This window comes from Gadus macrocephalus, chromosome 19 (genome assembly GCF_031168955.1).
Source record: "Gadus macrocephalus chromosome 19, ASM3116895v1".
NCBI lineage: Eukaryota > Metazoa > Chordata > Actinopteri > Gadiformes > Gadidae > Gadus > Gadus macrocephalus.
In genome coordinates this window covers 4,249,801-4,266,688 of record NC_082400.1, presented here as the reverse complement: position 1 = coordinate 4,266,688, position 16,888 = coordinate 4,249,801, and the positions used below count along the sequence as shown (strand labels likewise).

At 42.7% G+C, this 16,888-nt stretch overlaps 1 protein-coding gene across 1 annotated transcript; it reads left to right on the top strand.

Moving 5' to 3' along the window:
• The first annotated feature begins 11,155 nt into the window (after window positions 1-11,155).
• LOC132447928 (zinc finger MYM-type protein 1-like) lies at window positions 11,156-14,648 on the top strand. The gene is made up of 3 exons (XM_060038976.1): window positions 11,156-12,737; window positions 13,603-13,702; window positions 14,083-14,648. The coding sequence occupies exons 1-3, from the start codon at window positions 12,202-12,204 to the stop codon at window positions 14,608-14,610; spliced, it is 1,164 nt and encodes a 387-aa protein (XP_059894959.1). The 5' UTR covers window positions 11,156-12,201; the 3' UTR covers window positions 14,611-14,648.
• Window positions 14,649-16,888: the final 2,240 nt, after the last annotated feature.

Below are 16,888 nucleotides of genomic sequence, written 5' to 3'. Positions count from 1 at the left end.
ATTAATGGGAAACACAGTTCAATACTCACAGACTACTGGCAGGTGGCAAAGGGCTGGAGGGTGCAGAAGAGCTGAAAGGTGGCAAAGGGCTTGAAGGTGGAGAAGGGCTGGGCAGAGTGTCTTGGCTGGCAGGTTGGGGTTTGCCAGCAGGTGGCAGAGGTACCTGAAAAGTAAAGACTATCAGTATTCTTAACCTATGCAGATTTTCAGTACTGGCTAGGTCGACATAAATCCCTTTGGTTTGTGACTTAATTTGGAACAATGACTTGGATTGTTATTGGGGGTCAAGCAGCGAAGCTGCGAGACAACCTATTGTTTTCGTACGTTTTCTTATTATTATTTACCTGCCATTGGAGTCAATGGCATCCCATAGAACGCCTTGGTGAAAAGTTGTGAAATTTGGCACACTGGTTCAGGACAGTCCCATTAGCCTATAAAGTAGCCACCAACAGGTCAAAGTTGGACATGCATTCATGTTTATAACTTTTGACCCATTCGTCCAATATTCACAAACAAGGGACCATTGGAAGCCTTGGTCCAAGCCGAGTTCAAAGCAACCTATGCCCTATTCGATTTTCCGCCATCTTGGTTCATGTCAAAAACCTTCAAAAGGCATCTCCTATCACAAATGTTCTCCAATCATCTCGAAACTTGATCTTCAGGCCATGCTTGATAAAAAACATTGAATAGATTTTTCAAATTCAAAACCGTTTGCCCGCTACAGCCAATCAAATTTGACCGCCAAGTCGCCAAATAGGAAGTAAGCCGATATCTCAGCAACCCTTTGACACATAATAACCAACCTTGGTATATAGACCCATGACATCATCATGGGGACACCCAATGAAACTGGTGACCTTTGACCTCTAGGGGAGCTGTTATTAATGTAGATGTGTTTTAACTCCTCTCTCTTCACAAGAGTATATTTCAAACTTATTTTCAATGTCTGGTGATACAATCAGACCTCCCCATATAGCTAGTATATTATTTCTTGCAGAAATATCCGCGACAGCCAATGATATTCGACCACGAAGCCGCCAAATAGGAAGTAAGCCAATTTCTCAGCAACCCTTTGACATATCATAACCAAACTTGATACATAGACCCATGACATCATCATGGGGACACTCAATGAATTTGGTGACCATTGACCTCTAGGGGGCGCTATAATTAATGAAGACGTGTTTTAACTCCTTTCTCTTCACATGAGTACATTTCAAACTTATTTTCAATGTCTGATGATACTTTCAGACCTCCCCATATAGCTTATAAATTATTTATCATGGCAACATCAGAACTTGGCCGCCATGTTGAAAGTTGTCCAAATCAGTTGTACATTTCCACAGGCCACAAATTATGTCCAATCTTCAAGAAACTTATATATATGAGTTTTGAGGCATATATGATCTTCAGACCAAGCTGAACAAAGGAGTCAAACAGCTTTCTCAAATTCAAAACCGTTTGGCCGTGACAGCCAATCAAACTTGACGGCAAAGCAGCCAAACAGGAAGTAAGCCTGTTCTCAGCACTTCTTTAACATCGTTATGTCACCGGCGAGGTCATTACAATATCATAGCCAAACTTGGTACATAGACTCATGACATCATTCTGGGGACATCCAAACTATTTGGTGACCTTTGACCTCAGGGGCACGTCAAACAGGAAGTGAGCTCATATCTCTGCAAGGCCTTCATGCATCCAAACCAAACATGGCTCATAGTCTTGAGTTATGACCCTATCCTGATGATGCCCAAATAATTTGGTGTGATTTTACTTTTGGGGGTGCGTTGTTAGCAGAAAGTCTATTCCAGCCCTTAGAAAGCAACTTCAATGTATTTTCATTGTGATACCCATTTGCCAATAACTTTCATTGTCAGTAAAATCTAATCATATGTATTTTTTCATGGTCATATCATATACTGTGTTACATAAAACTGATAACATTTCAATCATATTCAATCATCATGTAAATCAAACAGCATACAATCAGATCACTACTTCATTTATTTCAATGTTAGTTGCGCTGAACAGCGCTCATTAATGGGTAGACACTCCACTCGTGTGGCGACAAGCGGTTCTTAATGTATAATACAACAATGACTATATTTACCATTCCGCCCACTTACAATATAAACTGCAATTCCCACTGGATTAGATGCTTCACGAACCACCTCCAGAACGGATGCTTGTTTACATTGTGTCTCTTTTAGGGATATTGTTCCGAATACCCCTATGTATTTGTGACATTCGTTCTGTCAGGCAGACTGTATTGCGCCCTTACCTCTAGGTGGGGTCATTTTCCCATTAGGTAAACATTGACGCGTATTCGCATAATGCTCATCCCACCGGCTGTCGGTATTACCGATTACCGAGACGGTCGTCATGTAGCCACCTAGCCGATTAATTCCATCCAGCAAAATTAGTTTATCAAATCCCATTATGCTTGACCCCCACATTGCTGCTCTCAGCTATATTTTTTAATTAAATCTATTACAAAGATAACAACTTCAGGCCAATGGCTGGTTGAAGATGAGCCTGGGATTTTAGAGGGTAACTCTGAAAAAGAGGATCTTAATGAACAGACAAGACTTGGAATTAATGTTTCTAAAAACCTGTCTTGCTGGCGCAAGGGTGGTTATCTTCACCACATTTGCTCTCCAACCTCATTTTTAGACACCTCCAAACTATTTCATGATTACTCATTCAAAGTATGCACATATATCTTGAAAATAACCGTTTTAAAGCAGTTTAAAATATGAATACTGTCAACATTGGTAATTGGCTTGTAGATACATGTAGATGCCTGAATTGTACTTACCTCATCTTCATAGATACGTGCATTTAGAGGGGGCTTGACCTCATTGGATGAAGGGATGGCGGCTGCAGCAACCTGTAAAATAAGTTGTTAATGACATGTACAGTGGTCCATGTTTATTTTATCTGACCTGTTGTGCTTATTTGTTCATATTCATCTACCTTTGGTCGTATGTAAAGGTTTGACCGGCCCAACACGTTACGTCCCCGAAGGTCCCTAGGACAGACATGATCCAACCGGACGAAAGAGCTTTGCTGGCCAATTAGCCTGCATAATTCAGAGGCCTCTGGGATATTTGGAACTTTATCCCTGAGGGCCTGCTGGAACGCCTCGTGGGACAGTGTGTCCTGCACTACCACTGTGAAGGTGGATACGTTTTCTAACAAAACATGAAAAAAATGAATTTGTAGTACGTATACCTAGTGGCCACTTTCTTTGGTAGACCCTAATTGTACATGTGCACTATAATGAAATCATCGAATCAACAATTATCTTAAATGAATATATTCTATTTGAGTATGTAGAAAATAACTGCTAATTTGGCCTTCAGGGGCCGTATTCACAAAGCATTTTATCTTACCGCTAGGAGGGCTCCTAACTCGCGCTAAAACATTTTACGTAGGAGTTTTTTCTTAAAAGTTATTCACAAAGCCGCTGAGACCTACTCTTATGGCGCATTTCCACTGCAGGGTGCGGAACGGATCGGATCGCAAAGGGGCGGTAGGGAGGGGGCAGTATAGCCCAGCTCAGTTCCGAGGTCGCGTTTCCACTGCCGACAGTACCCTTGGTGGTAGGCCGGATGTCAATCGCCGCGGCAGCTACGTAAACATCGTAAACAACGTCTTCCTCCGCAAGAATGCAGACGAACGTCTCCACCTCCTTGTTCGCCCAAGCAAGCTTTTTACGCGACATGTTAATTGTAAAGAATAATACCTCAAGGCTACTGTTTGTTTGTTTTTATCACCGCGTCACCCGGAAGTGACGATTCTGTCGACCAATCAACGGAGGGGGGGTGTAGCTAGAATTCCAGGGTACCCTTTCGGGCGTCTGGTCTCGTTTTGGGTACCGCAACGGAGGAGTCCCTAGAATGGGGTCGGAACGGGTACGGCAAAGTCCGGGTCACGCCCACTTTTGGCGGTGGAAACGCGATCCGACCCGCACCTTTGCGATCCGATCCGTTCCGCACCCTGCAGTGGAAATGCGCCATTACTAAGGATAAATCACAAAGAGTGAACTAAGAGTGACGCGCCGTTGCTATGGATTACGTCAATTCTCGTGCACGAGTTTAGAAGCAGTCAGTTCGGTGATTGGTTGTTCAGACGAGCCCACTGAATCACCTAAAAACAAGGAAATAGCCTAGGCTAGAAATGAATTCCTATTAAGTAGTTATAGTGCAGTTAGCAGAATACACGCATGATGACAATTTTGTGCAGACCACGATAATGACGTTGTAGCCTGCACGTTCAAGAGAGAGAGAAAGCAAACAATAAAAATAGGTAAAATTTAAAAGAAAATAAATGTTATGAACTACACAAGTGTTGACTGATTTGTGCCAAGGTGTTTACCTAAAATGTGTTTTCAAAGTGATCCCTAATTGCCGGTCCACTCGGTTCCACACGGCCAAATTCATTGTCATGTTGATCGCCATCATCATCATCATCATCATCATCATCATCATCATCATCATCATCATCATCATCGTCTGGCTGTGGAATGTTCCTCCGCTTGCAGAGGTTGTGTAGAATGGCACATACAGTAATGACTGTGCTTGCCCTCTCTGGGGTGAGGCGTATTTCGCCGTGGAGGACATGAACCGACGTTTCATCTGCCCAATTCCTCTCTCCACAACATTTCGTGTATGTTTGTGTGCTCTAGCATATATGGAAGAAATCAGTAAACAATAATAAATATGGATTCAACAAATAAAAGGCGTCAAAGAGCCAATACGATGTGTTTTACACGTAGGATAAGCGTAATATGCGTAATCACTTACATGTTATACTTTAACTGTGCTCCCGGTTGTGGATTGAGGTAGGGTGTCTAGAGCCACGTCTTGCATGGATAGTCACTGTCTCCCAGCAAGTGACACCCAACTGGTACATCTCAAAAAGCTGCCTCAGAACGCTCTCCATTAAAATGCGCGAATCATGGGTAGCTGAAGATCCAGGCCACTTTGCAACAACATCCAGTAGGCTATGTTAAAATTTGCATCAAAAACAACCTGCGTGTTGATGGAATGCACTTTCTTCCTATTGACGAACACGTCCTCGTCTTTTGATCGCGCAATTATTTTTATGTGCGTCCCGTCAATAGCACCGACCACACGGGGCATACCTGCAATTGCCATGAAGTTGGCTTTGATCCTGTGTAATTGTTGAATGTCCAAAGGAAAGTTTATGGCACGGCTGACTGATGGTTGCGATATTTTTAAATCGTCGGCATTGCAATGCTAAATAACGTAGTGTGGCCAAACATTTTATTTCGGGACTAATCAGATTATTCCTGTTAGTTGGGGATGTTATTGCATTGCAATTAACTCCACAACAAGTTTAATACCCTAACATTTCGTCTTGCAGGCATTTACGATTCTTTGTGAATAGGTCTTACTGAGTTAGGAGTCCTCTTGAGGACTTTTAAGCTCTCCTAGACTTAGGTGCTACTTTTAGGCCTAAAATACTTTGTGAATTGCTCTTAGTGAAAAAAGTTAGGAGTCCTAAATTTAAGAGTGACACGCCCATTATTTTTAGGAGTTACTCCTAAATTCGCCAGTTAGGACCTACTTTTAGTCCTAAAATCCTTTGTGAATACGGCCCCAGATGTATAATTGTAACATTGTGAGATATTCCCAAATTGAAATTACATTATGCAGTACAATACAGTTTGGTGTAAACAGAAAGGATAAGCATCCAATAAAATGAAATTGAAGAATAAGATGACGTTGTCGTGTCTATCTGGGATCAGTCTATGCTTAATTCACAGCAACTCACCTTGGTGACAGCGGTACACCGCAATGTCCTCCTTAAGGATGGAGACCTTCATAGTCACCTCGTCTTCTCCTCCTGTTTGAGTGGGTCCTCCCTCTTCCACCCTTCCAAACATTGCAACCTAGGAAAGTATATATTTTTTATTCTTTCTATTATGCAAAGTATGATTGTTTTCGTTTCATTTCATCTGGTCTTGGGATCAGCTTGAGTTATCTTAGATATTTCTTCTGCCAAAACATTTGCCATGTTTTCCATTGTGTTTCAAATTAGAAATTGCCTAAATTGTCACAAAGTCAAAAGGTGATCGTAGGCCTAGCTACATAGAGATGCGCGGATGGGCTATTATTTAAACCGTAATCGCATCATCCATCCGCACCAACGTTTTTTGACCAATTTTCAAAACCGCATCCGCCGGTTGTTTTTAGGTCTACAAAGGCGCTGCTGACGCGAGGCTAGATAGCTCTTGCCTGTTCTTGAAACGCAGCAACTATATTTAAAGGCTAAAGGGGTTGACACTAAAGGTGCGGCCACACCAGACGCGTATCTCGCGTACTTCGCGTATGAAATCGCCATTTTTTCCATAGGGAACCATTGGTTTACGCGCGTATTACGCGTTTCACGCGTAATACGCGTATAAGCAACATTTTACGCGCGTAATGCGCGTATGAGGCGCGTATATTTACGCGCTATACGCGCGTAAAGCGCGTATATCGCGTACATTTCCAGAGTTAAAAAAATCGAACTTTTTACGCTCATACGCATGACGATTAGCCGTGTTGCCCAATCAGCGTTGAGCTTGACCCGACGTCACTGGCAGAGAGTAGTGAGCTTGGACAGAAGCATACGGCCGACATCTTTCTTTATTCTGTGTGGAAATAGTAACATAGTTACGCCATTAAATGCTTTTATGGAAACATTTCTAGCGAGAAATGTGCATTTTACTTTCATAATGTTCGCTCGGTGAATGTGAAGGATGTTTGGTTTGATAGTTATGACCAGTGTTGTTTTCGTCAGGCAAGACGAAAACGAAAATGACGTCGTCAGACAAGACGAAAACGAAAATGACGTCGTCAGACCCCTTTTTTCCATGACGAAAATGAGACTAAGACGAACGTCACCAAAGCCATATAAAGACTAAAATGTGACGAAAAATGTAGACATTTTCGTCAGACGAGAACTAGACAAGACTAAATTGTTAGTGAGTGGACGAACAAAGTTTCAAAACATGCTTTTTTCCCGCCAACTATAATATGGGTGCAATGTCAATCAAGAGCTCAGACATCAGAAATGGAGCCAGCTGCTTGTCCTAACAGTCACGCCCCCATCACACACTAAAAGCCTCGCTCGCGCGCAGCTGCGCCTGCACGCACACGGCACACACACACTCATACACTACAGAGAGAGGCTGGTGGACGAGGCACACACACACACACACACACACACACACACACACACACACACACACACACACCATGGCAGCAGCAGCGGTGCTAGCAGCGGTGCTAGCAGCGGACTAAAACTAGACTAAAACCTTTTGAGTTTTCGTCAGACTAAAACTAGACTAAAACTTTCAAAGATAGAAATGACTAAAATGGGACTAAAACTAAGAAGCATTTCGTCAAAAAGACTAAGACTAAAACTAAATCTAAAATGCCTGCCAAAAACAACACTGGTTATGACGAAGAGGGAACGCTCCGTTCACTTGCATGGACAGAGTCTCTGGTTACTAAGCAACCTCAACGTCTTGGCGGACTATATATGCTGATCAACACTACGAATGCTGGAAACACACCAGACACACCATGTGAAGTTATTTAACCCGATTATTGTTATTTATATCCGAGATTATTTAATCTAACCCGATCTAAACTCTATCACCAAAACACGGCGGCGTTTGGGTTTCCTACCTCGGACTCCAGCGCAGCCACGGCCGACAACTATCTTTATTCTGGGTGGAAATAGTAACGTTATAGTTACGCCATTAAATGCGTTTATGGAAACATTTTTAGCGAGAAATGTGCATTTTACTTTCGTAATGTTCGCTCGGTGAATGTGAAGGATGTTTGGTTTGATAGTTATGACGAAGAGGGAACGCTCCGTTCACTTGCATGGACATGGACTCATCTAGGCGAGTGACGTAGGCGCGTATGGCGCGTATGCGACCATTTTTGACACAAAATGGTCAAGCAACATTTTACACGCGTATCTCGCGTAAAAATTACGCGAGATACGCGTCTGGTGTGGCCGCACCTTAACGGTTGCCCGCTTGCCCGGGGCAAGTAAAAAAAATGTTCGGGCAAGTTGAGATTTTTTCTGGTTGCCCGAACGGGCAAGTGGATTTTGGGTGGATGTTAATATAAAAGCTATTTATTCAAATGTTTTTAGAAACTGCAGAACAACCTTTTGTTCCTCAAAACCACACTAAATAGAAGTATTTGCAATTGATCAGCGCGCTGTCTTCTCTTCTCTCGGAAAGCGAGTTAACAGTCACGCATCGCTTCAGTGCGAATATAGCCCCGCCTTCTGTCACTCACTCGCAGTGCGGTCTCTGGCAGTGATTCGCTAAAGGTTAGCCAACACAGCTAGCATCTCAAGTGCAGCACCTCCACGAACGGTTTAGGTAGAAGTTAAATGGAGTAGTGATGGAGGAGTGCAGTTTGGAAGTACTTTGGATTGAGGCAAATGATCAAGGAAAGTCAAGAACACGGTTTTGGGTTTCATAACTGTGCACATGCACACAGCAATAGCGATCTTTTTCACGAAATTGGACCCTCACAAACTACTGTATATATTACATGAAAGCTGAGCCTCCACTTATTACAACAGTTTAAACCATATAATTCTGTGACTAAAACTCGCAAATAACAACTTAAGAAGAAACGTCCCCTTTTCTTTTAATAACCAAAAATGAAGTATTACCTTTGTGATTTTTGTCCACAAAGTTGATTCTGATCGAATAAAACCACCATAAACAGATTATCCAGTATCTGGGCCAAATTTTGCAACTTAACATGGTGTTTTCAATCAATGAATAAGAGAAGGTTTCTTAAGGTACGGCCACACCAAACGCGTCACCTGCGTACCACGCGTATAAAATCGGCAATTTTTCCATAGGGAAGCATTGGTGTACGCGCGTATGAGGTGCGTACACGCGTATCATGCGTACCAAGCAACATTTTACTCGCTGTAGGGGCGTATGAGGCGCGTACATATACGCGCGCACATATACGCGCGTACATATACGCGCGTACATGTACGCGAGGAGTTCAAAAAATTGAACTTTTTACGCTCATACGCGCCGCAATAGCCAATCAGCGTTGAGCTTGACCCGACGTCACTGGCAGAGAGTAGTGAGCTTGGGCAGTAGCATATGGCCGACATCTTTCTTTATTCTGTGTGGAAATAGTAACACATAGTAACATTATATCCGAGATTATTTAATCTAACCCGATCTAAACTCTATCACCCAAACACGGCGACGTTTGGGTTTCCTACCTCGGACTCCAGAGCAGCCATGTCCATGGCAGCCACGGCCGGCAACTTTCTTTATTCTGAGTGGAAATAGTAACATAGTTACGCCATTAAATGCGTTTATGGAAACATTTCTAGCGAGAAATGTGCATTTTACTCTCATAATGTTCGCTCGGTGAATGTGAAGGATGTTTGGTTTGATAGTTATGACGAAGAGTGAACGCTCCGTTCACTTGCATGGACAGAGTCTCTGATTGCTAAGCAACCTCAACGTCTTGGCGGACTATTTCTCTGCTGATCAACACTACGAATGCTGGAAACACACCAGACACACCATGTGAAGTTATTTAACCCGATTATTGTTATTTATATCCGAGATTATTTAATCTAACCCGATCTAAACTCTATCACCCAAACACGGCGACGTTTGGGTTTCCTACCTCGGACTCCAGAGCAGCCATGTCCATGGCAGCCACGGCCGGCAACTTTCTTTATTCTGAGTGGAAATAGTAACATAGTTACGCCATTAAATGCGTTTATGGAAACATTTCTAGCGAGAAATGTGCATTTTACTCTCATAATGTTCGCTCGGTGAATGTGAAGGATGTTTGGTTTGATAGTTATGACGAAGAGTGAACGCTCCGTTCACTTGCATGGACAGAGTCTCTGATTGCTAAGCAACCTCAACGTCTTGGCGGACTATTTCTCTGCTGATCAACACTACGAATGCTGGAAACACACCAGACACACCATGTGAAGTTATTTAACCCGATTATTGTTATTTATATCCGAGATTATTTAATCTAACCCGATCCAAACTCTATCATCCATCCAAACACGGCGGCGTTTGGGTTTCCTTCCTCGGACTCCTTAATCCAGCGCAGCCACAGGCTGGGGGGGGGGGGGGGGGGGGGGAGTTTTGGGCGGTCTCATCTACGCGCGTATGCGTACGCGCGTATCTGACCATTTTTGACACAAAATGGTCAAGCAACATTTTCGCTGCGTTACGCACGTACATGGTACGCGAGGTACGCGCTTGGTGTGTTCGCACCTTTAGGAAATAGGTAAATTGCCTTCAATCAGAAAACATATTCTTCAGCGCAATCTAGTGGCCATATATTTATTTGCGAGTGTTTGGCTTGGTGCATTCGATTGCCCTGAACTTTAAATAGAGGTGTCAAGTGTCAAAATAGTAAGATATCTACCTTTATTTGTGTCTCATAGTAAGACAGCGCTCCCAGCTGATAACGACCAACTGATATTGATAATTATTTCAGGTGGAAATGTTATCTTCCACTTATGCTGTGTTCCATGGCTTTATTCACTTTAACCAAGTATTATCCCCATTGAATATTTCACTTGCACAACAATCTTTCTTTTGGCCCAAAGATGACATTATCGCCCTTGCAGTTGTGGAGATATAATCTATTTACTTTGGGTATGTTCTTTCCTGAAAAAAACTATCCCCCTGATACAGTGGCGGCCGGTCAATAGGGGGCGCTAGGGCGCCGCCCCCATCAAAATTTCGGGAAAAAAAGTATAGACACAGTAAACATAAATTACATAATAAAAAGTAATTACCACGTCTGTTCAGTGTTCACTCATACAATGGGTTTTACTTTTAAATTTGTATGCCTTTCCATTCAATATTGGGTTTATTCTGGGTTGTTTCATGCATTTCAATAGCGAGGGGCGCCGGCCAAATGAGTGTGTATGTGGCCTCTTAAACTTTTGGCTTCCATGTGACTTCATGCTGGTCTCTAATTGGTCACTTCAAGATTCTTCTCCGGGCGCAGCTCTCTGCGCCCCTGGCCAATCAGCGTGCTTGGGCTAATTTTTCATCCAGTCTGATTGATTCATGATACCTGTCGTGCCTGTCACTCAAAGAGCGACAGACACGCCCACGCGCACACGGAGCAGACAGAAAAAAACAACAACGAGAAGACAAGAGGAGACATGGCGACAGCAAACGAAAATTCGGTTGTTTCGTTACGCAGTAATCCTTTCTCGAGGCGTTCGGTGGAGGAAAAAAAAAGAATAAAGGAGCTTGGACCGGAGCAGCCTGATATACAAATCCAGCAGCAGGCAAGTGACAGGGGAAGGAGTTACACTAGAGGCTTCTCTCGTTTGTGTTACACCAAACACAGTTGGCTAGCTGGATGTGGAGTTAGCAATGCTCTCTATTGCTTTCCATGCTTGCTTTTTCAAAGTGTTGGCAGTGGCACTGAAGCTCTGTGGACAACAACTGGGGTCAGAGACCTGAAACATCTCTCTGAAAAATGCAAACGGCATGAAAGTAGCCGTAGCCACCTTGACAACAGCATGAAGCTACAGTTTTTTGGCCGAGTTAGCATTGCTGAACAATTAGATGAGGGCTACAGAGTTGGCATTAGAAGGCACAATGAAGAGGTGACAAAAAATCGTCACATACTGTCCAGGATAATAGACTGTGTGAAATTTTGTGGGGCCTTTGAATTGGCTTTACGTGGCCATGATGAGAGTGAGAGCTCTGTCAACCCCGGGATATTTCGTGGGCTGGTGGATTTTGTTGCCTCTCTGGATGGAGCTTTGAAAGAGCACCTCGAGACTGCCACTGTTTTTAAGGGTACTTCAAAAACTGTCCAAAATGAGCTCCTGGATTGTATGTTGTCTGTTGCAAGGGAGCAAATAATTAAAGAAGCTCAAAAGAGTGTTTTTGTATCAATCCAGGCAGATTAGACAACAGATATTTCAACACAGACCCAACTTGTGCTTGTACTACGCTACATTGATGACAAACACAGTGTGCAGGAAAGATTTTTTGAGTTCATTCCTCTGCAGTCATCTACTTCTGAGTCCATTGCTACTGCATTAAAAGAGCGTCTTGCTGCCATCATTCCTGAGGATCAGAAAAGCAAGCTAATCTGCCAGGCATATGATGGAGCCAGTGTGATGAGGGGTGCCAATGCAGGTGTTCAGAGGAAAATCAAAGATGAGTACCCAAATGCCCACTATATCCACTGCTATGCACACCAACTCAACCTGATCATGCAACAGGCCACCTCTCACATTTCCAAGGTGAGAATTTTTTTTTCTGACCTGGGTGGATTTGCCAGCTTTTTTTCCAGATCACCCAAGCGTACAGCTGTTCTTGCTAAAATGGTGGCCCATAGACTGCCAACATCCAGCAATGTCAGATGGAACTTTTACAGCCGAGCCGTCAACACTGTGTTTGAGCACAGACAGGATCTCATTCAGTGTTTTGAGAACATACACGACTCGGGTGACTTTGACCCCAAAACCATGAGAGAGGCAGGAGGCATGGCCATGCTGCTGGAACATCAGGATTTTAAGTTCTTTCTGGAACTTTTTCACCACATCATGCCACATGTGGACCTCCTCTATGCCAAGCTCCAGAAGAAGAACATAGATGCAGTCCACATCAAAGGGAGCATCCAGCAGTTTGAACAGGACATACAAAACATCAGGTAATAAGTATTCAGGGTTTCCCCCAGCACTATCTTGTTAAGGCGGCCGCCTTAACAAGACTAGGGCCCCGCCTTGACTACCAATGTATTGAAAAAAGAAAAAGAAAAAATGGCATTCGTAATACTCAGGTAATACTGTTTACAACATTAGTCGTGCCAATAAAGTTTTTTGAGTGTAATTGAGACGGGGACATCTGGTGGTTGAATATATTGTTGCATAGTCTATCATAGTCACCTGTCAATCTACCGCCAGTGACGTGCGGTGAGGTCAGTGAGTGGGTAGGCACTGAGTTCTGAAAGCCAGATTTCTCTAAACCTATATATTGTTAAATCAAAAACAATAAACAACAAACAGGCACGCACGGCCGATTTCAAATAAGTTCCTCCCTTTCACTCACACACACACACACACACACACACACACACACACACACACACACACACACACACACAGACGGGACGTATATGAAATGTCACAACGGTGACTTCAGGTTTGCCCGTAGCCTACTGTAGTTTGGACTAAATGATTAAACATCGCATCCATCGACTTAACGGACCCCTCCCTCACACCGAGGGCCGAAAAATCTGCATGTTTGCACAACATTTGTACCTACTGTTGTTTATTTATATGGAAATAAACAGTCGTTTATTTCATTCATGCGTACTGGCATCTTTGAGCAAAATACCCCCAAAAATGTTCGGCCCGGCGCAAAGCGCCACGCCAACAACACCACCGACTGCTTACCACCTTGACTGAGACATTTACTGGGGGAAACACTGGTATTCCTATCAGTAATATGATCATCACATTTTTCAACATTATCTCTTTTCCCCTTTTTGATTATTATTATGACTTCTCACACAGAAATTCTCGCCATTCCATGGGTGAGCAAAGCAGTGGTTATCTGACAGCAAAGAGGCGTCGGGTACTCAGTTCAGAGGATCGTCAAAATGTTGCAGAAGAGGTGAGTTTATGTTGTAGAAATCTGTCATAGTCCATGTTTCATTTGAGGTTGTAATGTTTGTTAGAGGAGAAATGTGTTTTGAAATACAATTTAAAATATGTCATTGTCATGTTGCAGAGATGTAGCCTCATGTTGCAGAGATGTAGCCTATCACCTAATCACAATTAAACTATTTGTTTAAAGTAGTACTATCACCAATACATAAGTAATAGCAATAAAAAAAAGCTGAAATATGCAATAAATAGGTCCAGGGGAGCCATAACTATATGTACACAAAATATAGCCAACAGTGTACTGTCTGAGGAGCAAATGCAAAAAAAAAAAAATTGTTAAAGAGACATCTATTTTTTCTCTATATTTTTCTATTCTTCTCTCTGTAGATCTGCAACACCATTCTGGGACACACCAGGGAGCGCTTCTCCTTCACCGACCATCTTGTCTGTGCAACCTTGCTGCAGGGGGACAGGTTTGAGGACCATCAGGGGGCATTTCCTGAAGAGACACTACAAAGCACGCTGAAGGCCTACAAAATGCTGAATGGAAGCAAACTGAAGACAGAGCTCAGTCTCATCTACAGCAAAGTAGAGTTCAGAGCCTGTTGTGGTGCAGTGGACCTGTTCCAGCTGTTCATGGAAAACAATCTTGAAGATGTCTTTTCAGAAACTGTCACTCTCTTAAAGATCCTCATCACCACACCCATGACCACAGCTGAAGCAGAGAGGTGCTTCTCAACCTTGAAAAGAGTGAAAACCTTCCTCAGAAACACCATGACCCAGGAGAGGCTGAATGCACTGGCCATGCTCTCCATGGAAAAGAGACTTGTTTGTGAAATGACAGATTTCAATCAGAAAGTCATTGAAAAATTTGCTGGCCTGAAGGAGAGGAGAGCAAAATTTATGTTCAAGTAGTTTATTGTTGTGTTGTAATCCCCGCCCGCCAGTGCGCCCCCCCCCAGATTTTTTTAGCATCAGCCGCCACTGCCCTGATATCAAAAATAGTAGGCCTATAGAATATCGATATTTTTCCAGGAATAGTGTTGAAGTTAGAAAATCCAGTATCGTGACTGACAACCCTACTAGAAACGCGATTGTGATTATTCAGTTAGAGCAACAAGAAACTTGAAAGTTAAAAAGACATATCTTTGCTACTACCTCTGACATTTAGTTATGTACATTTGCATAAAATCATGCAGGTCTACATATAACTTGGCGATAGCTTTAATAGGTTGGAATGGTGGACTGAAATCACTTCATGGCACGATGTGACCGCTCGATAAATAAGTAAACAAAGAGAAGTTTGTTATTTTTTAAACACATGTGTGGAGGCTAACATTCAGCTTCAGTCTGAGCTAGGATGATTTTTCTGAGCCCCCCCAAAACCAGGCCGGGTGCCTGGCAAAAAGAGGCCCGTTCACGATTCTGATTATAATTTGGGCAAGTGAACATTACATTCGGGCAAGTTGAACCTGACCTGTACTTGCCCGATGGGCAAGTGCTTTTGAAACCTTAGTGTCAACCCCTGCCTATTGCAGGGCTATTCAACTAAAATAGTAAGAGGTCCAGTTAGAGAACATTTCTAGTGTGATATATATTTTTAAGTAGCCTAGTAGTTGTATCAACATCTGCATCTAATCAATACCTGACTTTCAAATCCAATGAATTCAGCACGATTCAAAAACGTGAAAGATAATAACGCATGATAAAATAAAGTACTGCATTGATGCATTCATGACAACACCTATTTGACAACTTCTCCAACAGTAAATGGCTTTTTCTGTTAACCCAAAATTGAAGGCACTCTGAGGGACCACTCATTAGCACGTTGTTGGGCAGTGAATTTGTGGCTCAGGGTCCTGGTGGACTGGTCATATTGGGCTCTGAGACTACTTACTTTCTGGGATCTCACTTCAGATTTGAGGGGGTATGTTTGTTCAAAAACCTTTATGTTTGGTCTCATAATGGCGTTTCACATTGGCACTTTATATCACCCTCGTCTCTGTGTCAATCGTCTGTATCTCTCCCTTTCTGTAACTTTCCCTTTCTGGGTCTCACTCGTCTGTATCTCTCCCTTTCTCCGTCTCACTCGTCTATATCTCTCACTTTCTCCGTCTCACTCGTCTGCATCTGTATCTCTCGCCACCTTTCTTTTTCTTTCTGCCGTCTTTTCATGCGTCTTTTGGTTGCAATGTTTACCGCCTGGAATGCACAGCCTTGATTGGCTGAGTAGCATCACGTGGGATGGCTTGACTCGCATGTCTGTGCGGTTCCTCCATGGACATAATAAAGGATGGACCACGGACTGGAAAATGGCCGCCCATTCATTCCTATGCAAACTGCTCAGTGGCGCATGGCAACATACAGGAGCGATTTGCTTCCGCGTTATGTGGCCAGGACACGTGACCTAGTCCGTGACGTACCGGATGCAGAGATCTTCTTCTTCTTCTAGTTTAGTGGCGGATCATAGTTTTCCCCCATATACCGCGACCTACTGGACTACTACACAGGAGTTTGTGACAAGGACGTTGGCAAATCATACTTTAAATCATACAAATAAATTAAAAAAAAAAAAAAAACTAACGAAACAAAATAAAACAAACTAATAAAAGAAATGAATAAATAAAAATAAAAAATATATATACTTAAGGTTAAATTCTTCTAATTAGGTTAGTATCTTTTATCTAATTTATCAGTAATTTCATTGCCATATATTCCATGGTGGGCTGGAATCCAACAGAACTGAATAACTAAACCAAGGCTTATAATATTTAAAAGAAGATGCTTTACCTCTATCACCAAATCTTCACGTATTGAATTATTTGTTATAAAACTTAGTATCTACAACCCATCTAAGAGCGGTTATTATTGTGGCCATCTCGATTGAGTATACTGATAAAGTCACCCACTCTATATCCATATCCTTTTTCAAATTCTGGAATATATATGCCAATACCACATTGTCCTTTGGGATCTTTAGAACCATCTGTAAATATTTTCAGATATCCATAGAATGAAGTATTTAAATAACTTGAGCAGGCATTAGCAAAACTTTGCTTGGTGAGATGCTCGCTTTTTCGAAATGGAATAAGATGCAGCTGGGTAGGCGCTGAGAGGTGATGCATGAGGCATGATGGTGGCACGGCAGACAAGTAGAGGAGCATGATGGACTGGGATCTGATGAGGAAACAAA